Source organism: Podarcis filfolensis (assembly GCF_964270895.1).
Source record: "Podarcis filfolensis genome assembly, chromosome: 6".
Taxonomy (NCBI): Eukaryota; Metazoa; Chordata; class Lepidosauria; order Squamata; family Lacertidae; genus Podarcis; species Podarcis filfolensis.
This window is the reverse complement of record NC_139609.1, coordinates 77,882,337-77,908,248: the sequence shown is the minus strand read 5'-3', so window position 1 is coordinate 77,908,248 and position 25,912 is coordinate 77,882,337. Positions and strand designations below refer to the sequence as shown.

The 25,912-nt window shown below is 45.9% G+C and overlaps 1 protein-coding gene and 1 long non-coding RNA gene across 2 annotated transcripts in view; one reads left to right on the top strand and one right to left on the bottom strand.

The window, feature by feature from the left end:
* Nucleotides 1–25,912, top strand: part of GDAP1L1 (ganglioside induced differentiation associated protein 1 like 1) — a 49,560-nt gene that overhangs the window by 3,551 nt on the left and 20,097 nt on the right. Inside the window, exons 2-3 of the mRNA XM_083619038.1 lie at nucleotides 16,916–17,108; nucleotides 23,004–23,177. Coding sequence (XP_083475164.1) covers nucleotides 16,916–17,108; nucleotides 23,004–23,177 — 367 coding nt within the window. The remainder of the gene's footprint in view (nucleotides 1–16,915; nucleotides 17,109–23,003; nucleotides 23,178–25,912) is intronic.
* LOC310765813 lies at nucleotides 3,087–6,072 on the bottom strand. The gene is made up of 3 exons (XR_014549820.1): nucleotides 5,936–6,072; nucleotides 4,655–4,802; nucleotides 3,087–3,408 (listed from the first exon to the last, which is right to left on the bottom strand). It is a non-coding gene; the product is annotated as an uncharacterized lncRNA (long non-coding RNA).

Sequence of the window (25,912 nt, the reverse complement as noted above, 5' to 3'; positions counted from 1 at the left end):
CATAAAGGACAGTTGCAGAGTCCTGGGAAGAAGGAGGATTGAAACTGGGAGTGGGGAAAAGATGGAATCAGGGCCTACATGTCATGATAGATGTGAGGACAAATGTAGCCCTGTATCTATGGAAGGAAACCAGAGGGAAGGAGACTTGCTCATTTGGCCCATGGGCCGGAGGGTCCCCACTCCTGATGTAGGCTGGTCATTGTTTTTGAACCATTTCCAGGCAGATGCTTCCGAGAAGTCTGCAAGCAGGAAATGAAGGCCATAGCCATAGTCTTCCTCCATTGTACAGCACCTAGCAATTGGTATTCAGAGAGGTCCATTTCAGACAGGCTTCACTCACTTAGTGTAGGGTCGCCATATTTCAAAAAGTGAAAATCTGGTTTTGTCCAATGTTGTTGCTGCAAAACTAATACTAATAATAAATGAAGTTTTAAAGGAAATTCGCCGAAATCTACACTTCCGATATGGGCTGCCTAACATCTGGATCTTCCCAGACATTTAATAATAATAATAATAATAATAATAATAATAAAATTTATTTACATCCCGCCCTCCCCAGCTGAAGCCGGGCTCAGAGCGGCTAACAACAGTAAAATGATAAAACATTCTAAAATCATTTCATTATAAAATTAATTCCAATCAAATTAATGGCAATCATTGGGCTAGAGTTCTGTGAGGATTGCCAAAGGAAGGAGTCAGGCTGTGCCCTGGCCAAAGGCCTGGTGGAACAGCTCTGTCTTGTGGGCCCTGCAGAAAGATGTCAAGTCCCGCAGGGCCCTAGTCTCTTGTGACAGAGCGTTCCACCAGATCGGAGCTACGGCTGAAAAAGCCCTGGCTCTGGCGATTTCCGTCCAGATACTGTTTCCAGTGGCTGAATCCCGGCCAGTGGTGTAGCGTGGGTTGTCAGCACCCAGGGCAAGGCAAGTAATTTGCGCCCCCTAACCCGTGGGTTTTAGTAGGGGCAGAGAGCTGCGAGTGCGAGCGCGCACCCCCCAGATGTTGCGCCCGGTGCGGCCAGCCCCCCCTGCACCCCCCACGCTATGCCACTGATCCCGGCTATGTCCAGGAAATTCTGGACATATGGCAGCCCTACCTAGTGCCCTCCAGCTGCTTTGCACTACAACTCCCACCAACTCTGGCCAGCAAAGCCATGTAGTCCAAAATAACTGAAGACCATCAAGCTGGCAACAGCTAATTGAAGCTGGTGTGGCTAATAACCTTCTTTGTGAATTTGTCTGCTCCCCTTTCAAAATCTTCTAAAGCCAGCAGCTATCAGCACAGTTTGCATCATCCCACAGAAGGGTTTTTTTGGGGGGGGGTCCTGGGGAGGTCCTTCTCTGTGGCAACCCCTAAATTGTGGAATTCCCTCATTACAGAGGTGTGTCTGATTTGTTCACTATACAGCTTTCATTGAATACTGAATATACCCCTCTTTACCCTGGCCTCTGACAACTGAGATATGTGTTTTCAGGGCCCACCTGATTTAACTTAATTCTAAATTTTAAATTGTTGTAACCCACCCTGGGACCTGTTGGTGAAGGGCTGGTTGTTGTTGTTGTTATTCCATAATTTAATGTTATACTATGTGAAGAAGCCCTTTCTTTTGACTGTCCCAAATCTACTGCCAGTATTGTTAAAAGGAATGATCAGGCCTTTGACTGGGAAGCACCTCAGCTGATGGTGGGATCAGCATAAACCTTTTCATGAGTTCTGTTGACTTCCATCTGTGACTATGAAGTTCACAGCTCATTGACTGGATGTGGATAAAACTATTGGATATAAGTATCACTTTTTCGGGGCAATTGCCACCTCTTTGTTTAATTAGTTTGTTTGCCTTGTTTACATTTCATTATAATCTAAATTGACAGCCCCATGTATAAATTAAATGCTAATCTCATATGGCTAATTTTGTTTTAGGGGTTCTCTTGTAAACATATTTATTATTTTGTTTTAGCAGGCTGGAATTTTAAGAACATAATGTGACATTAAGAGTTGCTTGTTAGCCACCTGCTGCATAATGGGTGCTGTTTTTAACTCTTTAGATGGAGTTCCTGAATCTATGTTCAGAAGCTTAGAAACAATGCCTCTTGCAGAGTTGCAGTCACTGGAATTTCATTCCGTCTCAGGAGACTGTTTCACATGTTTGAAGTGTAATTTCTATTTTGGCCTGTGTTTATTACAACTATTTCTATCCTGCTTTCCAGGATAGACAGCGGCAGCACATCCCGTTTCACCGCTTGAGGCGAAACGAGAAGTGCTGTGCTGTCTGCCACTGCCACAGCTACTCACCCTACCACCTCTGCCACACCAGCGTCAGTGCCAATTTTGGGCAAGATTGCACCCATTTCAGGTGAGATCTCATACACTTTGCAAGTTCTTGTGTGAGTTCGGCAAGATCTTGTTGGAAATCAGCGCTGAGGTGGCCAGAGGTGGTGGGTGGTGCAGGTGACAGCAGCAATGACAGGGCAAGCACTTCCCATTTCACCTCAAGTGGTGCCACCTCAGGGTCTTCTGACACCTGAGGCGGTGGCCTCACCTTGCCTAATGACCGCGTAGGCCTTGAGGATAGGTCTAGTTCTAAGGTGGAGAAGTAACATTGACTTACATATTTTTAAAATATGCACGGATCCTTCTCACAGGGGTGCAGTGGATCCTGGTCAATAAGGGCAAATGGGGCACAGACTTCAGTCAGTCCCCACCTGCCTGCTTTCTTTATTTCCAGGGGGTGGCACTGCCTTTCATTGGCTCTACCTCCACCTACTGTTGGTCTCCTTGCCTTCTACCTTACCAGTCCCAATGGACACCAAGGGCCATTGCAGGAGTGGGAGAGAAGTCTGGCCTGAGTAGGCCTTGAAGTGGTTTTTGCTTGCCTGCCTCCTTTTCCAAGAACGCTTCCCACAGGACAGTTGAATGGAAGATTATGAGTCATGGCGGTAGGGAGAGTGTGTGCATGAATTCAACAGTGCTTAGCCTTTTTTATTTATTTTTTATTTGGTTGCTATTTTGTTAATGTTAAGATTGTTTTCTACATCATTACTAGTGTAGTACTTAGTGAATCCTATGACTTTTGTTGCAATTGTGCTGTGTAGCTTATTTTTGCAGTTGTTTTCTTAACAGTGTTTTATAGATCGTAATGATTTTACTGATGGCTTGGTAATTATTCTATCTGGTTTATGCTGTATTTGCGATGCTCTGTTCTGTTATTGTTATTTATTGTTTGTAAGCCACTTTGCGGTTCATGTGGATGAAATGCGGCATAGAAATATTATCAATCAATCATTCGCATGAGGAGGAGCAGGAAATGGAAACTCCAACTGGAGCAGGCCCTGATGTAGGCATCATCATCTGTCTCCTACTTTCTCCTCTTAGGCCTCCTCATGCAGTACTGTTGTGGTGTTTTCATAGCAGCTGTGAAAAAAGGAAAATTTCATGCTGGGGATCATTAGGAAAGGAACTGAAAATAAAACTGCTGATAACATAATGTCTTCCACAGCCTAGCTAGCATATGTCCTGGGATGGACTCAGCTGCGACTAACCCAGGGCACTGTGAAGTGCTGGCTTGAATCAAAGAATATGTCTGTCACATGCATTGCAACATTCTTTTCATTTCCTCCATCATGAAAGTTTAGGGGGTAGTGGCACGAGCTGGAGAGGCCTTCCTGCCTCATTATGTTCTCCAGTGGGGGACAGCTTATAAGAATATTAGGGAGGTGAGACATCCAGACCTCTTCATGCCCCCTGTTACTTCAGGGACATGGCAAGATCTGAATTATGATATGAGCCTGATTTTAAAGTAATCTAATTCAAGACCAATCCAAATCAAGGCCAGGTTAGCCTATATTAGGTGGGTCTATTCTAGATAGAGCCCAGGGAGCCTTGCTTATCACTACAGTGGTACCTCAGGTTACATACGCTTCAGGTTACAGAATTCGCTAACCCAGAAATAGTGCTTCAGGTTAAGAACTTTGCTTCAGGAGGAGAACAGAAATCATGCTCTGGCGGCGCGGCAGCAGCAGGAGGCCCCATTAGCTAAAGTGGTGCTTCAGGTTAAGAACAGTTTCAGGTTAAGTACGGACCTCCAGAATGAATTAAGTACTTAACCTGAGGTACCACTGTACTCCAGAGTCAGTTGCCTCCCCACCTACATTAAGTTATTGTCTTTTATTTTGATTCTCGCTTTGATCACATCCACACCATACATTTAAAGCACATGAGAATCCTGGGAACCTTTGTTCATTAAGGGTGCTGGGAATTGCAGCCCTGTGAGGGATAAACTACAGCTCCCAGGATTCTTAGAGAGAAGCCATGTGCTTTAAATGGTGGTGTGCCAATGTGACCTTTATTTGTTCTCATCCGGTCCATCACTAGGCATTGGTTTAGCATTTCACCCAATTCAGATGAAAAGGAGAAGCAGAGCTGGGTGTCATAATATGCCACTTGAAATCCTGTGACTACATTGAAGTAGGTGTTTTGAACAGCACAGAGGGCAAGATAGAACCTATCATGAGGTGGAGCAGAGGGCCTCAAGCTTCTAGCACCTTCTGTGCACTGCCTACCTGGTAGGAACAGAATCACCACAAATGCAGTGCCTCCAGCTGACAGACAGATTTATGTTGCAGGTTTTGACAGTTGGAGTGCATTGTGATTTATGTACCATTCTTGTGTTCTGTAATATCCGAGTTGTAACTTAATACCATGGTAGATCCCTGGGACTGTAGAAGCCTGAGGGGAGGTCGTGCTCTGATCTCTGCTGCCAGCCAAGAGGCCTAGGGCTGCACCCTTCGCCTCTCAGCAACAACATCCTGGCAAGAGGGAGACCAACATCACTCTACCTGTTTCAGTAAAGGAGCAGCTGCTGCAATACTTTCTATTTGTATTAGATTGTAAGCTTGTGGGCAGATACCAAATTACCTTTTAATATATACACAGAACTTAGAAAATTTGTGGTATTCAATAAAAACAACAATAACAGTAGTAGAAGTAATAGTGAGGGCCGGCCCACCAATGAGGAAAGGTGAGGTGACCGCCTCAGGTGGCAGGATCCACAGGGGTGGCAAACCCAGCTTCCAAGGGATGCATCACCCACTGCTGCCACCACAGTGTCAGCAGCAGCTACAGCACAGTCCTTGGAGGCCGGATCTGCAGCCTCCTCCACAGCCCACCTCCTAAACCTGCCACCACGGCAGTCTCTCAGTGAATAGAGGCATTGCTGCTGTCCTCCCCCCAGTTCCTGATGTTGATCTTTATTTCCTCACTCCATTCCTGATGCAGAACTTCACTGTCCTCTTTTTCCCTGGCAGAAGTCACATTTAGTGGTTCTCCTTAGGTGCCAAAATGCCTTGGGCCAGCCCTGGTAATAGCAGTACTGATGCTATTTGTATTTGTGCTGTAGGATTTTATTTAATTTTTTTAATGTTAGTAGTGTGTCTCTTGATTTTCTGTGTCTTAAAAGGCACCCGATATAGACAAATGAGAACTACTGATACTAAATGGGGGAAGTTATACAGAATAAATGCCCCTACCCAATAGAAGGTCTCATTGGAGCCCGATGGTGTAAGGGGTGTGTGTTCACACTCCCCAACCGACCGCTTTATGAAGTCCAGTTCCAATGTATGCCTTTTCCATATCTGTAGGGCTTTAGATCCTTCATATTCAGAAGAAGTAGATCTCTTTCCCTCCCCATCCATTTGACTGGCTCCCCGCCCCCCAGGGCTATCAATAACATATTAACCGGCAAATTGTGTCGTGAAGCTGTGAGGTGACTCCACAGTTAGTTTCAGCCTTATAATATATGAGTGATAGCTTTTGTGACTCACGCATCCTCCAGCTGTGCTTCTGCAGCACAGTTGAAGTGCCAGAGCGTGAGACACGTGTGTTTTCCCCGGGGAGATACAAATTGCCCACAGGAGGAGGAAAATCTCCCCATGATAATTACCTGCTTTTTTCAGCATATCAAATGAGATGTGGACATGAAATGGGAATCACATTTCTGCTTCCTATCTGAACTGGCCCTTCCTTACATATCTTGGTGGGTTTAAGTCCTCTCTCAGGCCTGAAAGGGGCTTCCTCTTGACTGGCTGTAACACATCAGCATTTTCAAAGTGTAGAGTGAGCAAGAGGAAACATGATAGAGGCATATAAAATTTTGCACAGTGTGGAGAAAGTGGATAGAAGGAAGTTTTTCTCCATTTCTTGTAGCACTAGAACTTAGGCGCATCCAGTGAAGCTAAATGTTTGAAGATTCAGAAAAGACAAAATATAGCCATCCTGTGTTTTGATGAGCTTTCCCCCCAGAATAAATGGGAAAGCCAATATTACACTGTTAGGTTTCCAAACATGCCTGTGGCCAATGCAGGTCTGAAACCAGTAGTGTCGCCGGGTAGTGTGCAAAGTGCGCTGCCCAAACGGTGCTTGCAGGCTCGTCTCTTTCGGTTCATTACCTTTCGTTCAACTCCCCATAATTGGCTTTTTGTTCTGTGTGCCTCGAGAGCTGTGAGAAACCAACAGCACCAAAATAATGCAGCTTTTGCTGCAGCGCTTGATGTGTGGGGGTGGGAAAGAATAAGCCGTAGTGCATTTTAAACAGCAAACACCACTTATTCCATTGGTTGGCAATCAGTTGTGCTGAGGGATTGTGGGGTCTTCACCCCAGTGGAGATTTTAAATCAGGACGTGCATATCTTCCCATGGGTGTAGCCAAGTAGGGGATGGACAAAAATTACCAAATCAGATCCACAAAAATTATAAAAAGCATTGAAAATACTCAATTAACTGAGGTTCTGCCCAGTCCCTCCAGAGAAACTTGCCCTGGCAACCAAAGCCTGCTGTAATGTCCTCTTTTGAGAGGATTTACTAAAAAAAAAAAGCTCAATAACTTTGAGCTTCCTCCTGAGTCGCTGGCCACTCCCTTCTGATGGAGATCCGTGCACAGGCTATCATTGCATACCTTTAACTAGCCTGCTGCCCTCAGGTGTGGTGTGCTGTCCTGTTACCAGGTACAATTGCCAGTCTAATGAACTTCTGTGTGAAGAATGGAGACGACCACTGTGTCCTTTTCCCTTGGGCAGCCAAATGTTTTGGGCCAACACTGTGAAAATGTACAGCATCTACAAGTCAGTAAGCCTGAGTTGTGCTTTCTCTTGCTAGTGCAGGGGTCACCAAACTTTCTCCACTGTCCCTCAGACCTTGTGGGGGGACGGACTATATTTTGAAGGGGGGGGGAGAACGAATTCCTATGCCCCACAAATAATCTAGAGATGCAATTTAAATTAAAGCACACATTCTATTCATGTAAAAACACACTGATTCCCGGACCGTCTGCAGGCTGGATTTAGAAGGCGATTGGGCCTTAGTTTGCCTACCCATGTGCTAGTGACTCTCTGACTCTTATATACGCAAGCGGAGGGAGGGGGAGGAGGGGTCTTGCTGAGGCAGCCAAGTTGTGCTTCCTATCCCTCCCTCTGAGCAGCGTGGGCGATGAAGGACTGCATGCTATATCTTCCTTCGCTCAGCAGATCCCAGCACCTGCTGGAGGGATTCACCATCCGGCTAAGCCAAAGTAACTGCCTCTCTCACTGTCCTGCAGCTAGATAATCTGGCATTGAGGCCCTCAATCCAATCAGATGGAAGCTTAAGGGTCTTAAGCACATTTCTGGCTTTTGACAGCTAAAGGCAGCAAACCAACCATGGTTGGAATGAAAACAGCTCAGGAAACGGAAAGAGCCAATCCCTTTGGTGTGATAAAGGCATTAAACAGAGTGAATTTGGCTCTTAGCAAGGTACTTGCTCTATATAATGCAATTCCTTGCACATCTCATCTACAAACCCTTCCCCTCCCCACACGTTTCTTATTGAGAGCCGTCTATGCATTTAGAATATCTCAGCCTGGTGCCAGGTGTGATGGGATGTTGAGCTGCTTGTGCGTAAAGTTCCTAGTCCCTCAGTGTTTGGCTAAGTCCACAAACCACTGTCTGTAACGGAGCGCCATAAGCATGGCTCCGTCAGTCGCTGGCAGAATCCGACAGTGGGCGTTTACGGAATTTCTTCCAGCATAACAGCTCCTTAACGGAAACGCGTCTTCTGGACTCTCTACGTGACAATTTCCGGCGAGGAGTGGGTGTCCCTATAGGAGGTCCTGAAACCTCCTCGCTGTTCTCGCTGGAATTGTCTCTGAGCCATTCTTCTGACTCGCTTTCCCTTGGAGCTCTTTCTCCCCCCCTGCTGGTTCCCTCCTCCGCTGATAAGTCTCTCTCAACCTCTGGGAGCCCTTGCACCCCCAGTTCTTCCGATGACAGTTCCCTGACATCCACCTCCCCTCCAGGGCCCCCTCCACCCCCTCCCCTCCCTTCCTCTGCTGGAGGCGAGGGAGCAAAACCCCTGAAAGAACTTCCCTCATCTTCCGAAGTCTCGAACATTTTCCTCCACCGGTTGCTGTTTCGGGTTTCTAAGTACTCATTCTCCTCGGAATCTATTCCTTCTTCCCACTCTGACCCCGTGAATCCTTCCAATTCCTCCTCCTCGTCGGTGGTGCCAAAGTACTCCCTCCGGAACCTCGCTACTGACTGAGGTTTCCTGGGGAACCTTTGATGGAAAGCTTCGATCAAGACCTCGTCATTGACTTCCTCTGCCGTTACCCAGGTGTTTTCTGACTCCGGTTCCCCTTCCCACGCTACCAAATACTCCACCTGATTACCCTTCCACCTGGAGTCGAGGATTTCCGCCACATGGTTGCTGCTTTCCCTCTCTTCTAAGACTGGTCCCTGTGGGGAAACCCCTTCTTTTCCCCCCCCTATACGGTGACAGTAATGACCTGTGGAATACTGGGTGCAGTTTCATGTGGTTCGGTAACCGGAGTCTGAAAGCTACGGGGTTAACCTGTTGAATGACCTCAAATGGTCCCAATCTTTTGGGTCTCAATTTCTTGCAACCCCCCTTGAACGGCAGTCCTTGGGTGGACAGCCACACCTGATCCCCCACCCTTATGGTTTCACCTTCCCTTCTGTTCTTGTCTGCCTGCTTCTTATATTGTTCTTTGGCCCTTTCTAAGTTGAGTTGGAGTTGACGATGGATCGCTTCCATTTCTTCTACAAAAAGTTCTGCGGCTGGGACGCTCCATCTCTCCCCTCCTCCCCCTGGAAATGCCCTGGGGTGGCACCCATAATTAGCCAAAAAGGGGCTCATCCCGGTGGACACATTCTCCGCATTATTGTAGGCAAATTCCGCCAGCGCCAACTTTTCCACCCAATCGTTCTCTCTGTCATTGACATAACACCTCAGATATTGTTGGAGGATACCGTTTGCTCTTTCCGCCTGCCCGTTGGTTTCTGGGTGCCGGGCAGTCGAAAAATTGACCTCCACGTGCAGTAAGCTCATGAGCTTCCTCCAGAACCTGGACGTGAATTGTTTGCCCCAGTCTGAGACCACCCTCAAGGGGGCGCCATGCAGTCTAAAAATATGTTCTACAAACAATTTAGCTGTCTCTTCCGCCGTGACTGCATGTGAGCAAGCTACAAAGTGGCCCATCTTAGTTAACAGGTCTATTACTACCAGTATGGCGGTTTTCCCCTTGGATTTCGGCAGATCAGTCATAAAATCTATCGATACCGCCTCCCATGGCCTCTCTGGTGTGGGCAACGGTTCTAACAACCCTGCCGGCGCCCGCCTTTCTCCCTTGGCTCGCTGGCATTGGTCACACCCTCTTACATACTCCCTTACATCTTCCCTCACCCTGGGCCACCAAAATTCCCTGGTAACCAACCACATGGTTTTGTGTTGCCCAAAATGCCCTGCTGTAGGGCTGTCGTGCATCTGTTTGAGTACTCTCCCTCTCAATTCCCCTTCAGGTATATATAGTGCCCCTTTGTAATACAATGCCCCGTTTCTTTCTTCAAAACCTCCGGAGTTTTCTCCCTCCCTCCTTAGACCTTGGAGCTTATTCTGGGCGTATTCATCATTCTGCGTCTCCTCTACCAGTTCCCTTTGCCCCACCAACGCCGCCCCACACACCCAGCGGTCCTCTGGGATGATATGTCTCTCTTCGGGTGCTCCCTCCCCCTCCAAATACTCTGGTTTGCGTGAGAGAGCGTCCGCCCTGACGTTTTCTGGGCCTGGCACATAGCAAATTTCAAAATAAAATTTGGAGAACTCCTGTGCCCATCTCACTTGCCGTTGGTTGAGCACTCGTGCCGTTCTCCAGTACTCTAAATTCTTGTGGTCCGTGCATACTTGCACCTTGTGTTGTGCACCAATTAGTAAGTGTCTCCATTTCCGGAACACTTCGTGAATGGCGAGTAGTTCTCGGTCATATACCGTGTAGTTCTTCTCGGATTTGTTTAACTTCCGCGAGAAGAAGGCACACGGTCTCCACTCCGACTTATCCTTCCCCGGCTGAAGAAGCACCGCCCCCACCGCTCGGTCTGATGCGTCAGTTTCCACTCTCATGGGTTTTTGTAAATCCACGTGCAGGAGCTGTTCTTCCGAAGCGAAGGCCTTTTTCAATTCTTCGAATGCTTGCTCCGCTTCTGCTGTCCAAACAAATTTCTTCTTGCTGCTGAGACAGTCCATGATGGGAGCCGTTAAATGGGCAAAGTTCTTGATGAACTTCCGATAAAAGTTCCCAAACCCTAAGAATCTTTGCACATCTTTTTTCGTTTTCGGTGTCTTCCATTCCAGTACTGCCTGGACCTTGCCTGGATCCATGGCTAATCCCTTGTCTGACAAGCGGTACCACAGGAATTCCACCTCCTTGGTGTGAAACTGACACTTCTCTAATTTCACCCACAGTTGGTTTGCTTGTAGTCGGCTCAACACTTCTCTGACGTCCTTTACATGCTGCTCCTCATTCTCTGAATAGACTAATACGTCATCTAGGAAGGCCACACAATTCTTGTAGAGCAGAGGTCCCAGGACGTGGTTCATGAACGATTGAAAACATGCTGAGCCTGCTTGTAATCCAAAGGGCATAACGAGATATTCGAAAGCCCCTAGGGGGGTGAACATCGTTGTCTTCCATTCATCCCCCTTCCTTATCCGTATCAGGTTGTATGCCCCCCTTAGGTCCAGTTTAGTGAAAATTTTTCCCTTCCTCACCCGGGTCAAAATGTCATCAATCCTGGGCATGGGAAAAGCCACTGGTTCCGACACTGCATTTATGCTCCGGAAGTCCACTACAAGTCTAGGTTTATCCGTGTTTTTTTTGTCCACAAAAAACACTGGGCTGCCCCCCACCGCTCTGGACTCTCTGAAGAAACCTCTCTTCAGGTTTTTGTCAATAAACTCCCTCAACTCCTGCATTTCCCTGTCTGACATGGCATACAGCTTGCCCACAGGGAGCTGGGCTCCAGGGACTAGATTGATCTGGCAGTCAAAGGGTCTATGCGGTGGTAGTTTGTCTGCTTCCCTTTCGCTGAAGACATTGCTCAGGTCAGCGTATTGTTTGGGCACCTTTCCTTTGTCCGTTACTTCTGTTCCTGCTAGAAAGGCCTTTGCCCCTTCTGGAGCCTTGCCCTCTTTGCAATGTTCTAGGCAATGTGCTGACCCAAAGGAGACCACTCTCTGATGCCAACCCACTAGCGGATCATGCAACGCTAGCCAGCTCATCCCCAAAATAATGGGAGTCCCTCCCAAGGTGGCCACATGGAACGCTATTCTTTCGGTGTGCCTGGCTACCCTCATTACCATTGGGACGGTCTGTAAGCTGACTCCTCCTCCCAACAGCTCTCTCCCATCGATCGTGGTCACCTGCAAAGGGTTGCTTAAAGGGATAGTCTGTATCTGGTGTTCTGCTGCAAACTCCTTGCTCATAAAATTACAGGAGCTGTCTGAGTCCAATAGCGCCCTTATCTTTAAGGGATGTCCGTTTGGCAGCTCTAGCAACACCTCTATCACTAAGGCTGGTCTCGGAGGTTCCGGCGTGGGCACTTTTACTGCTCCTTGGCCTGACTGCTGTGCCCTGATGGTGGCAGTCAGGCGCTGGCTTTTACTTGGTCCTGCCCTTCTTCCTCCTTCCCCCCAACAGCTCCTGCCATCCCTTGCCATTCCTTTCTTTGTGGACAGACTCTGGCAAAATGACCTGGCTGCTGGCAGAGATAACATTTCTTGGGGCTCTTCCCCACCTTCTTCCGCCCTTCACTGGGATTTGAAACTGCCCGCGCGCGCGCTGTTCCATCTTCCATCGGCTCTGCGGGCGGGAAAGTTGGCTCCGGAATCTCTGGAATGCGGAAATCCCTCCAACGCTCCCCTTTCCCTTCCCGCTTCTCCAAGGCTCTAGCCTCCTGGCGTGCTCCAATGGTCAGCGCTGATTTGGTCAGCTGGTCCATAGACTCCGCCCTGGGCACCCGGGAAAGTTCATCTTTCACAGCCGAAGAAAGTCCCTCTTCGAAAAGCATTTGAATGGGTTCCGCTGACAAATCCCACCCCAATTTGTGTATCAACATAGTAAACTCAGTCCAGTACTCACGGACAGATCGGCTCCCCTGTTTACAAGCCATCAACTGTCTGCGCACCACTCCCTGTTCAATGTCGCTGGAAAACATCAGGTCCATGGCGCGAAAAAACTTCCGTGCGTCTTTCAAGACTTCATTATGCCCTGCCATCAGGGGTCTAACCCAGTCTCTCGCCCCTCCTTCGAGATGGCTAACCACAAACGCCACTCGCGATTCCTCGTTGGGAAAGTCATCAAACTGCAGATTAAGAGCATACTGCATCTCTGTCCTAAAGGCTTGATAGTTCCTGGGATCCCCCCCAAACTTCTGCACCAATCCTGGCATCTTTCTTGCTTGTGGGGGGGCCTTTGCCTTTTCTGCATCCTGAGCCCTCCTCTCATCGAGCCTCGCCGTTTGCAGCGCTAGCTGGACCTCCAACACCCGGTACCTTTCTTCCAGGCTTGGACCGGCTCCAGCTCCTCCTGCATCTGCGGTTCCGGCTGGGTTGCTCATGATGCCTTCTCTGCACAAGCTGCTTTCAGGGACTGTCGGATTGCTGTGATGGGATGTTGAGCTGCTTGTGCGTAAAGTTCCTAGTCCCTCAGTGTTTGGCTAAGTCCACAAACCACTGTCTGTAACGGAGCGCCATAAGCATGGCTCCGTCAGTCGCTGGCAGAATCCGACAGTGGGCGTTTACGGAATTTCTTCCAGCATAACAGCTCCTTAACGGAAACACGTCTTCTGGACTCTCTACGTGACAATTTCCGGCGAGGAGTGGGTGTCCCTATAGGAGGTCCTGAAACCTCCTCGCTGTTCTCGCTGGAATTGTCTCTGAGCCATTCTTCTGACTCGCTTTCCCTTGGAGCTCTTTCTCCCCCCCTGCTGGTTCCCTCCTCCGCTGATAAGTCTCTCTCAACCTCTGGGAGCCCTTGCACCCCCAGTTCTTCCGATGACAGTTCCCTGACACCAGGTATCATCAGCTCTATGAGCAGAAGGCTGAATTGGAAAAATCATGTGGTACAGTCCTTCAGGGTCTGTACCACTTCAGGATTCAGGGCAGAGACTGTTGCATATTTGAATGCTACCCCATTGCAAAGAAATAATATAAAACAATTCTTGCCTAGAAAAGCTGCTGTTAGGAAGAAGGATTCTAGCCTAAGCCTTCACCTCGGTGTACTAATTATCCACTGTGGGAATTTTGGTCTTGGGGGAGCATTCTCTTTTAGAATCACCCACCCAGAGCCAGCCCAAGACATTTTGGCACCTGAGGTGATCCACAAAATGGCACCTTCCTCTCTGCCGGGTCTTGGTGCCAATAGAGAAATAACAATGACAGTTTAAATAGAAATAAAATACCTCTTGCCACAGTGGGGAAGGCTGTGGCTGGGTGACCTGTGTGCTTCCTCAGTCTGCTAGCCAGGTCTAGCAGCTAATGGGTGATTCCAGTGCCCTTGCTATTATAGTTCTTTATCTCTAAACTGGATGTGGACCAACCAGACAGCCCATCAAAGGAAAGGACTGTCCTCTGATAGCCCTTATAAATAAAGGATTGTCCTCTGCATGGGGCCACCAATAGCAGCTCGTGGAGTGGGATGGCATTTTTGGCTTCCCAGCACAGAGGTCACTTGCTGGTAACAGAGAGGAAGAGTAGGAAAGTGATGGAGAGGTTGGGGCAGTGTGGGCACAGTGGCAGAGCTAATCCGGCACTCCTTCCACTGCACTGCCCTCCCTACTGACCCCCCACTCTGCCTCTGTGATGCCATCATGCCCAGCTGTGCCCTGTTGGCTGCCACGGATGACCCCCCTAGAATGAGAGCTTTCTCAAAGCATTTTCAAAACCTTTGATCCCCTTTCACCTAAATCATTACAATAGTAGAAGCCATTGCAAGGATTCCCACTGATGTAATTCCTTTTTCTCCTCTCCACATGCATGACCTGTGCAATCCTCAGTTCTGTTCTGAAGGGTTCGGAGAACCCCTGGAACAGATTTAGGGGGTGCATGGGGTGAGGAGAGTGAGAGAAGGTTCTGTCACACAAGGGAAATCCCTGCACTAATGGAACCTTAACGCTAGCGCTATGCTGAATATAGCCCTTTGTCTCCAGGCTAGCTTATTGCTCCCCTACCTGCAGAAAAATCTGAATAATACTAGCTTCATAAGAAGCTTAATTTTCTCTATAGCGGTTGAGTTGAAATGACTTTTTTCTCCTTTTGCTAAAAATTGCATCATTGTTTGTGTTGATTATGTATTTATTTTTTGGTGTGTTTCATTATGATTTTATGGCACATATATATTTTTACTCCATTTTTATTCCTTTGAAATGCTTTAGGGGGTCTCATGACTTGCAACCAAACACAGCGGTGTTTTTAGGACATTCCATTCCATTCCCTCTTCGACCAGTTTTTCTGGTTTTGGGTCCACCTCCCCCCACACTCCTTAAGCTTTTTTCCTAATGATTTTTCGTACATCTGCAAACTCCAATGATACGTCATTCTGAGTTTGGCACTCAGAGAACTGAGATCATGGTTAGTGCATGATGTACAACTATGAACAATTTAAAGAATACTACTGTAGTTGCATCAACTACACACAAAATGACTGGGGGTACAAGGGACTTAAAGGTTTTAAAATAATTATTATAGTTATTGTTGTTATTTACTCACTCTTTAGGGACGTGGGTGGCACTGTGGGTTAAACCACAGAGCCTAGGACTTGCCGATCAGAAGGTCGGCAGTTTGAAACCCCACGACGGGGTGAGCTCCCGTTGGTTGGTCCCTGCTCCTGCCAACCTAACAGTTCGAAAGCATGTCAAAGTGCAAGTAGGTAAATAGGTACCGCTCCGTCGGGAAGGTAAACGGCGTTTCCATGCGCTGCTCTGGTTTGCCAGAAGCAGCTTAGTCATGCTGGCCACATGACCCGGAAGCTGTACACCAGCTCCCTCGGCCAATAAAGCAAGATGAGCGCCGCAACCCCAGAGTCGGTCACGACTGGACCTAATGGTCAGGGGTCCCTTTACCTTACTCACTCTTTACCCTAAAATCCCAACAAACAAAAATGCATAATGGGATCTTTATAAAGACCACATGGTCTAAATCAGTGTTCCCCAATGGATAAGGGAGCTTCCAGACTGTCTGTTGGAATTTTGTGGGAGAAATTCAAATGCATATCAAAACTTTCAGGCTTGTTTTCAATGCAGCATTACATAAGCATCCAATCAGCACAAGGATTTCTGCTTCAGCCACAGGACTTCCCACCGATGCCCCCACACGCCATACCCAAAGGGTTCCAGAGGGTGGGGGGGGGACCCAAAACAGATTTAGGGACTGCACTGGGAGAAGAGAAGAAGGAGTCCCATTGCAGAAGCGGGAATCCTTGTGTTGATGGGATGCTTATATAGTGCCGCATTGGATACAAGCCTAGGTTTGCACATCTAAAAGTATTAAAGGGCTCTGTGGTCCTAGCACAATAAATTCACTTTGGTTAAGAACTGGACCTTTTGCCTTTTGGAAAGTGATGGGACAATGCATTTAAAGAAGTGTGCAATGAACAAATGATTAATTAACAGGACAGTGTATAAGCACCCCACAAGCAAATCAGAATAAATGTAGGAAAAAAGTTAATCATTGTTGTATAACCGCCATGCAAACAAATCAGAACAAATGCACGAGTAAGACAAGATACATTGTTGGAGAAAATAATAATTTCATAAAACTGTATCCTGATTATTCTGTTTTCTTTTGAGTCTGTGGCCTAGCTGAACTAAAAGGACCTGTACCTGACTTTTATAGTACAGAACTAGCTGCTTTTAGGTACTGTACATAGTGAATGTCTGTTCCAGAATACTGAGAAGAACAAACCGTTCAGCTCTATGGTGGTCATTGTATGCATGAAAAGAGAATCAGCTGGGCATGGCAATTGTGACTGGTCTTGTATTGTTTTGCAGACAGATGAAAGAGGACATTGGAAGACTTTTAATGAACAGGAAAATTAGTCAAAGACTTATACTGAAAAAACGGTTATATGTACCGGTAATCACATGATGTTACGATGATCTAAAGAGCTAAATAATTTTGATTGGATCAAGATAATGACATTGGGTTGCAGCTATGAAGATTGTTGTGATCCTTTGATTGGCAAAATGAACTGATGTATGTGTGATCTGGAAGTGTATCAATAACATTGCTTTGGATGTGGTTCTTTGCAGCCTCCGCCTTATTTCTGAGGTTGTCCCTATGTGCATTTATACTTCAATAAATGCCCATCTTTTCACTTGGAGCCTGCATCCTTTTTATTTGGGTTTCTGCAAGGGTAACCTCCAGTCTAAGACACCCCCTTTTAAATTTATCCAACAATATAATCCAACCTCCATGTAAGTGCTGTGTAAGCAATGCTCAAGATACAGGTCATGTGGAGCAGCCCTAAGTCTTCGTTGCGTATGCTTCAGGAGGTTGGGAGGCAGCCCTGAGTCATATCTCCACTTATTTCTTGCTCTAGGTCCGCCTGGTCATCGCAGAAAAGGGGTTACCCTGTGAAGAGCGGGATGTGAGCATGCCACTGACTGAGCACAAAGAGCCATGGTTTATGCGTCTCAATCTTGGGGAAGAGGTCCCTGTGATCATCCACGGTGACAACATCATCAGTGACTATAATCAGATCATCGATTACATGGAGAAGAACTTCACAGGAGGTAACATTCTAGAAACTTTTTCCGGCTAGAATTCCCTTTTGATAATTATAATACCAACAAACCACATGGTTTGCTGCTGATTTATAGACATTGTTTTGCTTTTCCTATCTCTTGCAAGCTCAGTACACTTCCTTAAGCACAGTTTCTTTGGCCACCTCACCTTAAATGCTCACTGATCTACAAAGGTATGAGGCAAGAGCAGCTGGGAAACCAACCAACTTTGGAGAAACAAGCCATAGTTTGCTTAATTGTTGTGAGACAATTTGTGGTTAGTTAAAACAACCCATGGCTTAAGCAACCCATGGATGCCTACAGACAGCCACCCTATCTTAAACAACTCCTCACCCACAATAATACAACAACCAGACTTAACATGGACACTGGTACCAGAGTCTGCAATAAACCCAGATGCCAACTTTGCTGCCACATACACCCGGACAACACCATTACTGGCCCCAACAACATCAAACATACCATCTCAGGACTATTTAACTGCTCATCTTCTAACATTGTGTATGCCATCAAATGCCAACAGTGCCCTTCAGCTCTCTATATTTGACAAACAGGACAAACCCTACGCCAAAGGATAAATGGACATAAATCTGACATTAGGAATCACAAGACAGAGAAACCAGTAGGAGAATACTTCAATCTCCCAGGACATTCTATACAAGATCTCAAAGTAACTGTCTTATTACAAAAGAATTTCAGAAACAGAGTGGAAAGAAAAGTTGCTGAATTGCAACTTATTACCAAACTTAAAACCATGGAGAGACCTAGTCTGAATAGAGACATTGGATTCTTATCTCATTATACATGATTAAGCTATTTTTAGCCATCTCACCCCTTGCAGTCGTTAACAGTTGTCCACAGGTTTACCACACTATCATCCAATCACCCGTTCCCACCACCCTTCTGAGTAATACCCCTCCCCACCCTCCCACTATATATAAGGGTCTGGTAACTTCTGTTTCAGTGTATCTGAAGAAGTGTGCATGCACACGAAAGCTCATACCAATAACAAACTTAGTTGGTCTCTAAGGTGCTACTGGAAGGAATTTTTTTTGTTTTGTTTCGACCATGGATTTGTGTTATCTGTGAATCCGGTCATTGTTTAAGGAAGGTGACAACCACAGTCTCATTTTTAATTTTGGCGGAAGAACTCAGACCCTCCAAGTGCCCCTATTTTCCAGGGACAGTCTCTAATTTACAGAAGCCGCCCTGGTTTCTGATTTGACCCTGGCACGTCCCACTTTTCCTTAGGACATCCTGATTTCCATCAAAGAAATATTGGAGGGTATGAGGTTATGCAACCCCCGAGTCAAGGAGATAAGTAACTATACAACCTTTAGAAGACATCTGAAGGCAGCCCAGCAAAAGGGACATTTTTTAATGTTTATTGTTTTATTATGGTTTTTATATATGTTGGAAGCCACCCAGAGTGGCTGGGGCAAGTCAAATGGATGGGGTATAAATTATTATTTATCATCATCATCAACATCATTATGGAATAGGACATCTATTTTCATCAGAGAAATGTTGGAGGGCATGAGAGCTGATTTTACAAGGGAGCTGTATCTACTTCTCTGTGTTAATGTCATCACTATGGCCTCCGTTCCCAGTTTTTATTTCTGTTTCCAAAGAATTGTCAGGCTTCAAAGGCTTAAGAGGGACATTTCAATGGGGTCTTACAGCTGATATCACAGATCCTGTCAGCCATGCAAGCAGAAGCTTTAAGAATGGCCTTAAAATAGATCCGTGAAAAAGGAGCCTTGGCAGCTTCTGTGTTCAAGTACTTTGCATCCAAATGAACTTCCCCCGCCCTTTCTTGCATTCAGCAAATTTTAGCAGGGGTAGGAAACACTGCCCATGATATATGAGATCTTGGATTAGTAGAAGGAGTTGCTTTTTGCCGAGTCCCCCTTAAAAATACAACTGAGGCTCCAATTCTACATATACTTACCTGGATGTAAACATGGAGACAGACACATTTTAAAAAAAACTGTGGGACCAGTTTGGAAATGGCTTTTGGGATTCAGTCAAAACATGCTTTTCCCTCCCATGAAACAAAACAGTTCTTCAGAGGTTGGGTGCTCCTTGTTATTGTTGTGGCAACCTTAGGGTGAAGGGTGGGTGGTGGTAATAATAATATTTTTTAAAAAATTAATGATAATTTTATATACTGCTTAATGCTAAGGTAATTCTCAAGCGACTTACGAATCTGGAGTTGTCATATATCCAGAATTTCCTGGACACAGCCAGAATATGGTAGTCGTAAACAGTGTCCAGGCGGAAATTGCTGAAATGTCTGGGAAAATCTGGACATATGGCAATCTATGTCTATATTTTGGCAAATTTTCTTTAAAATAGCTCCAAAACTTCAACTCGTGTGTCTGGATTTTCACTTTTTGAAATATGGCAACCCTAATAAAACATCAAAACCAATCGCACAACCTTGATAAAATTTCTCCCCCACCCCCACCTCTGAGTAAACATGTTTAGATTACTTATGCGCTTTCTCTGCAGCAAGGGTGCCAACATTGATCTATCTGGGGAGTGCAAAATCTCACGCAGAAAAAGCGTGAAAGCGTGAGGTGCAACTCACTTGTGCTTCCTGTTTCAGTTGTTTGTTGGGATGTGTAAAATGTATCTTAAGCCAAAAGAAGGTTCCTTGCCAATGCAGAGGGTGGAACAGCACAGTTTCTCACCGCCAACATCATGCTCTGGTGGCTACACTGCCTAATCACACCACACTCCACAATTTAAGGACTGTGTTGTATTTTATGTCTTTATATAAATCAGTAAATCAGTACCGGTGATTGTTCCCCTTGCTTTTGTGAAGCAAGTGTTGCGGTCCGGAACCCAGTCTGATCCATTTGTCAAAGTTCCCTGTGGGTCACCATGTCAAATGGTCACTGGATCAGAGTCCCATGTCCAGGAGGGCAAAGTCTATTGGCCTGCTGGGCCAATAGATCTATTTAGAGCCTAAACCTTAGGCTCTAAAGCAGTGATGACTGACCTGTGACCCTCCACTAGGTGTCCTTGGGCTCCAACTTCCATTGGCCCCATTCAGTGAGCTCCAGGTCAGGGAGGATGGTAATGGTAGTCTAGCAACATCTAGAGGTCCCACACCGAACTCTAAAGCCTGCTCTGCACATTGTAGCAGAATGGCATGACAGGACCCTAAGGTGTTAAGAATGGAGTGTTTCCTACCACTTCAAAGTCAGTGTACACCTTATTGGCCTCACACACCTAGGTGGTTGTTATTGTTTTTCTCAATTTGGAACAAACCGGGGGGGGGGGGCACACACACATCAACATGCAATATTCACAAGAAATAACAAGATAGATATATGGATTGGGGTTAACATAATGTGTATGCCTCTTCCCAAATCTGTGGTGTAGAGCTCACTGGATGTAGAGTAAATGAGAGTGTGTACACAGCCATTTTTCGAATGCCTCCCTTCTATTAGCAAAGAGATGTCCTTATTTAACTCCTTATTTTGGTAAATTGAGCACTCTCTTTTAATGAGAAAAGGGGAAAGATTGGAAAGAAAAAGCTTTTGTTATATTGGTATTATTTACAACTGAGACACTTTATTTGCTATCAGCAGTCTTATAAACGATCCATTAAAGGGTTTTGGCGTTGAATAAACCTTATATGGGCCAATTCAATCAAGAGGCTTAGGGTGAGGAATTGCAATATTCTATTAGGATTAGAGCCAGGAGATCTCTAAACTAGAAAGGTATAATAAGAGAAAAATAAACAGGGGCCTTCCACCCAATTAAATGCTCAGTAGTTGTTTATCTGTTAAGGTATGCATTGATATTCTGCATGTGTTAACCTGAAATAAATATTTAAGGGAGGAAACATCTCGAAGAAAAAATCCTTCCCACACCTTGTGTGTGGAGCCAAACGCAGCAAGTCTGGGTGCACGAGAGAGCTCCCTAAAGCTGCTCCACTTCTCTATCTTCAGAAGACGCATTACAAGCAGAAATTCAGAAGGGAAGGTTTCCCCTTGCAGACTCACAAAAGCATCTTCAGCCAAATTTGTTCTTGCCACCCAGTTGTCAAAAGCCATGTGAGCCCAGGGGCAAGGCTGCCCCTTGATCACAAGACAGAGCTCTCTTCACATGTAGAACACATCAAGGGGGCTGTTGGCTCCAGCAAAGCTCACAAAGTCTGGGCACCCCATATAGATGCAGGAAAACGTATCTGCATAAACATACCGAAAAGCATGCTGTATGATTTAGCCGCATTCTCTTGCTCGCAGTAATGAGCTTACAGCCCAGATCAGATGCCACTGACCTCCAGGTCTAGAAAAAACAACAACATCCCCTTTCTTCCCTGCGCCTCCAACCTGCTCCCTCCACGCTTGGGCCCTGGCAAACAACAGCAAGACCTAACCGCCCCTACCCAAAAAATACTGCACCACTGAAACATGCCAGTAAATTTACTCACTGTCCATTAAGTACTATCTCTTGAGCCGATAAAAATGAATGCCTCTGTAAAACATGGCCCAGATATTCTGAAGAGAAATGCCATCTTCCTTCTTCCAGCATTGTCCCCGCTGCGCTTTTAGAAGTAACTGTAATTGAAAGATGGATGCTTGCTGTCGTGGAATGACTTGGGAGAAATAAGGCCAGCAACTGTAGGGACACTTGACATCCGAACAAGGGCTGAATGGATGAGACACAGAGACAGTGCATGTACAAACCTGACAGAGAAGATCTTGCAAGTGATGAGTTGATGTAGGAACTCTCGAGGTCTTGGATGCGAGGCAGCAAAAGATAAATTTGGAGACCTGGACTCAAATTCATGTTGAATCGTAACAAGTCTTTCGTTACCAAATCAAATGCGCAATCCCGAATCATGTAGTTAATACGGACACTTAAAAGTACTGAATTATGGGGCTTATGCTCAAGAAACTCACAGTTAGTTACAAGATTTGAATCCCTCCCCTCCCCCAAAAAATGTTAGATTTCTTTTCCAAGCTTTGGAATCAGACTCATTGCAGCCCAAACCCGGGCATAAATGTTCAAGACCATTCTGTAGTGAACATACACACAAATGCAGATAATGTCTTGCATTTCTAATTTGTATTAATTTTTCCCCAGCCCTAGTTGAAATCCTTGTAATGTTATAGTGTCCCTGGCTGGGCTCAAGCACATTATTATTATTATTATTATTATTATTATTATTATTATTATTAAAATTTCAAATTTAGGTACCATCATTATTGAAGGTTATGATTTCAGGCTGTTGGTGCAGGATTTGGAGGTTTAGAATTGTAGAGTTGGAAGGAACCGCAAGGGTGAATGCAGGAATCATTTTGCCCAACATGGGACTCAAACCCACAACCCTGAGATTAAGAGTCTCCTGCTCTACCAACTAAGCTATCCCACATATGACTACTGTCTCTGTGCTGCCTGTTTCTTCTATGTTACCTTCTTAGTCTTTGCCAAAAGTCCCAGTTCCTTGACATTTTAAATATTGGATGCAAAACAACCCGTAAGAACTAAGCAAATGCAACAAATGTACCTTGGATCCCGAATGCCTTGTGAGTTGTACGTTTTGGCTCCCGAATGCCAAGTGAGTGTTCCGGTTTGCAAACGTTCTTTGGAAGCTGAATGTCCGATGCAGCTTCTGTGGCTTCTGATTGGCTGCAGGAGTTTCCTGCAGCCAGTCGGAAGCCGGTCCTTGGTTTCCGAACATTTGGCAGTCAAACAGACTTCTGGAATGGATTCCGTTTGACTTCCGAGGTATGACTGTACTCAAATTGTGTCCTCTCTTTTTTAAGAATAGAAAATCTGAAGTAAAAGAGAAAACCCTCATATAAGTGCTGCGTGTAACTAAAGAATGCATTTATTTTAGTTTTTCTTGCTACATTTCAGAGCACGTTACCCAGCTAATTCCGGAGGCGGGGAGCGTCCTTCATTCCAGAGTGATGCAGTACAGAGAGATCCTGGATTCCCTGCCCATGGATGCCTATACACACGGATGCATTCTCCACCCAGAGCTCACCATGGACTCTATGATTCCAAAGTATGCTACAGCCGAGATCCGAAGTAAGTGGCCTTTGCAACGTGTTGCATCCGTTGATCCATTTGAAATTATGCAAGATCCCCCTTAGCACCCAACAGCATAAATTGCTTACAAAATTATAAGTGGGCATATTAAATGGAAGAGATGGAGTAGAGCAGTGTGGCGTAATGGTTAGAGCATTGGACTAGGACCTGGGAGAGCAGGGTTCAAATCCCCACTCAGCCATGAAGCTCTCTGTCTGACCTTGGGCCAGTCACCACCTCTTAGCCTAACCTACCTTGTTGTGAGGACAAAATGGGAAGGAGGAGAACCACATGCACCACCTTGAGATCCTTGGAAGATAAAGGTGGTATGTAAATATAATAATAAATAATAAATAGAGCAGGGGTGGGGAGATGTTTTCAGCCTAGGACCACATTTCCTCTTGAGCAAGTGTCCAGTGGCAGCATGTGAGCAGTGAACATCGCCAGCAGTGAGCACTGCCATCATGGAAAGCGCACATGCACACAGGGAATGCAATTGTTGCATGAAGTAATCAGCATGTATACATTTGTCATTTCCAACAAAGCACATGTGCAGTTTTCTGCATGCAAGTACTGTGGCTAGTAGGAAATGTTAGGCTGTGTACACATTCCCATTTATTCTAGCTCCAGCATGCTTCCACCACTGGTGTTTGAAGTTTTAACATATACGTTGCATTAGCCACAACCCATATGTGTCCCATAGTTTCTTAAGAAATACTGCTGTTTGAGGCATTTCCCCTCAAACCAGCTTCTGTCAAATTTGAAAACGTGAGCCAAGGTTAAGCTGAGGTATGCGCATTTGAGAATGCCATTGCACATGCAGGTGGCTGTGCATGTGCAGATGACAGCTTCACTCAGTGGCGTAGCGTGGGTTGTCAGCACCCGGGGCAAGGCAAGTAATTTGCGCCCCCTAACCCGTGGATTTGCGCCCCCTAACCCATGGATTTGCCCTAACCCCAGATGTTGCGCCCGGTGCGGCCCGCCCCCCCTGCACCCCCCACGCTACGCCACTGGCTTCACTGAATAAGAATTTGGCACAGGGAAACAAGCCAGATAATGCACATTAGGTGAAGACATCCCTGCTCCCTCTCTGGCGTGCACAACAGCATAAAAATGCAACTTAAAACACAGCGGGTGCAAATGACCTCACTGCGTTTTAAGCTACTAATGTGTGCATAGCCATTGTCTTGTGAAAACTCAATTCAAAGCCTTGAATGACTTGTAGTATTATTATTACATCATTTTACCTACATCCTAGGCATTCAGCCATTAAAGATGTTTGTTTATGCATGCTGGCAGCTCTTGTAATTAATTAAAGACAATTACAGTTTGAAGAATCCAGATTGCGAATGGCCAAAGCAGTAACAGGATAAAATAAATAAATAATTGGAAGGGAGACAAAAGAGCTGAACTGCAAGTCTGCAGGGAGAGTTAAGAATAATAGACCATCACAGTATGACGGAGAGAACAAAAACCTCTATACACTCAGGAGTAGCACATTTGCAGGTTGCATTATGCTAATGGCTTGGAAGTTATTTGATAGTTATTCCAACTGGAAGAGCTAGGAATCTCTGAAAAGTCTCCTCAGAACCCCTTAATTTCCACCAGCTTCTCTGGAAGCAGCAGGTTAGTAAAGCTGGTCTGTGTTTGTGTGTGCAGAGATATGCCCTTTGCTTTCAGTTACAGGGCATATTTGCAAAAGTTTTATCCGTGGGGAAAGAGACTTTGAAAGACACCTCTTTTGTCATCATATAAAAGGCATTATGATTTAATGCTGCTGGGATTGTTATTGGTGAATTGTTGACGCTTCTAAAAAGTAATTTCTAACCCAGTGGGTGTTACCGTAGAAAAAGCGTTCAGCTGAGCTTGCATGGTAGATGCATGTATGTATATTTGGCTCCATCTGCACTATATATTTATAGCAGTATCATACCATTTTAAGCAGTCCTGGCTTCTCCAAAATAAATATGGAAACTGTAGTTTGTTAAAGGTGCTGAGAGTTGTTAAAAGGTAAAGGACCCCTGACAGTTAAGGCCAGTTGTGAACGACTCTGGGGTTGCGGCTCTCATCTCGCTTTACTGGCCGAGGGAGCCGACGTTTGTCCACAGACAGTTTTTCTGGGTCATGTGGCCAGCATGACTAAGCCGCTTCTGGTGAACCAGAGCAGTGCACGGAAACGCCGTTTACCTTCCCGCCGGAGCGGTACCTATTTATCTATTCGCACTTTGACGTGCTTTTGAACTGCTAGGTTGGCAGGAGCAGGGACCGAGCAACCTGAGCTCACCCCATCGCAGGGATTCGAACCGCCGACCTCCTGATTGGCAAGCCCAAGGCTCAGTGGTTTAGACCACAGCACCACCCGCGTCTTGAGTTGTTAGGATACCCCTATTCCCCCCCCCCCAACAGAGCAGCAGTTCCAAGGGAAGACTCTGGGAACCATAGTTCTTTGAGGCGAAAAAAAATCTACAAATATCTGTACAGATCAGGTGGTTTGTGATGTGATGTGATGTTTGTATGTTGCTTTGGTTTTAATATGTTTCACAAGTCTTGTTTCCTGGGGGAAATGGGGGATTAAGTAAAATGTGTCTAGTTGTGGTTGAGATAGTTCCCGACAATCTTCACAATTGTTGCCAAGGGAATAGGACTGTGTGGAAATGGTAATTGAGACAGTTAGCTCAGTTGGGTCAGTTAGCCTGGTGGCAGAGGAAGAGGGGTAGTTGGTATGGCGGCAGCAG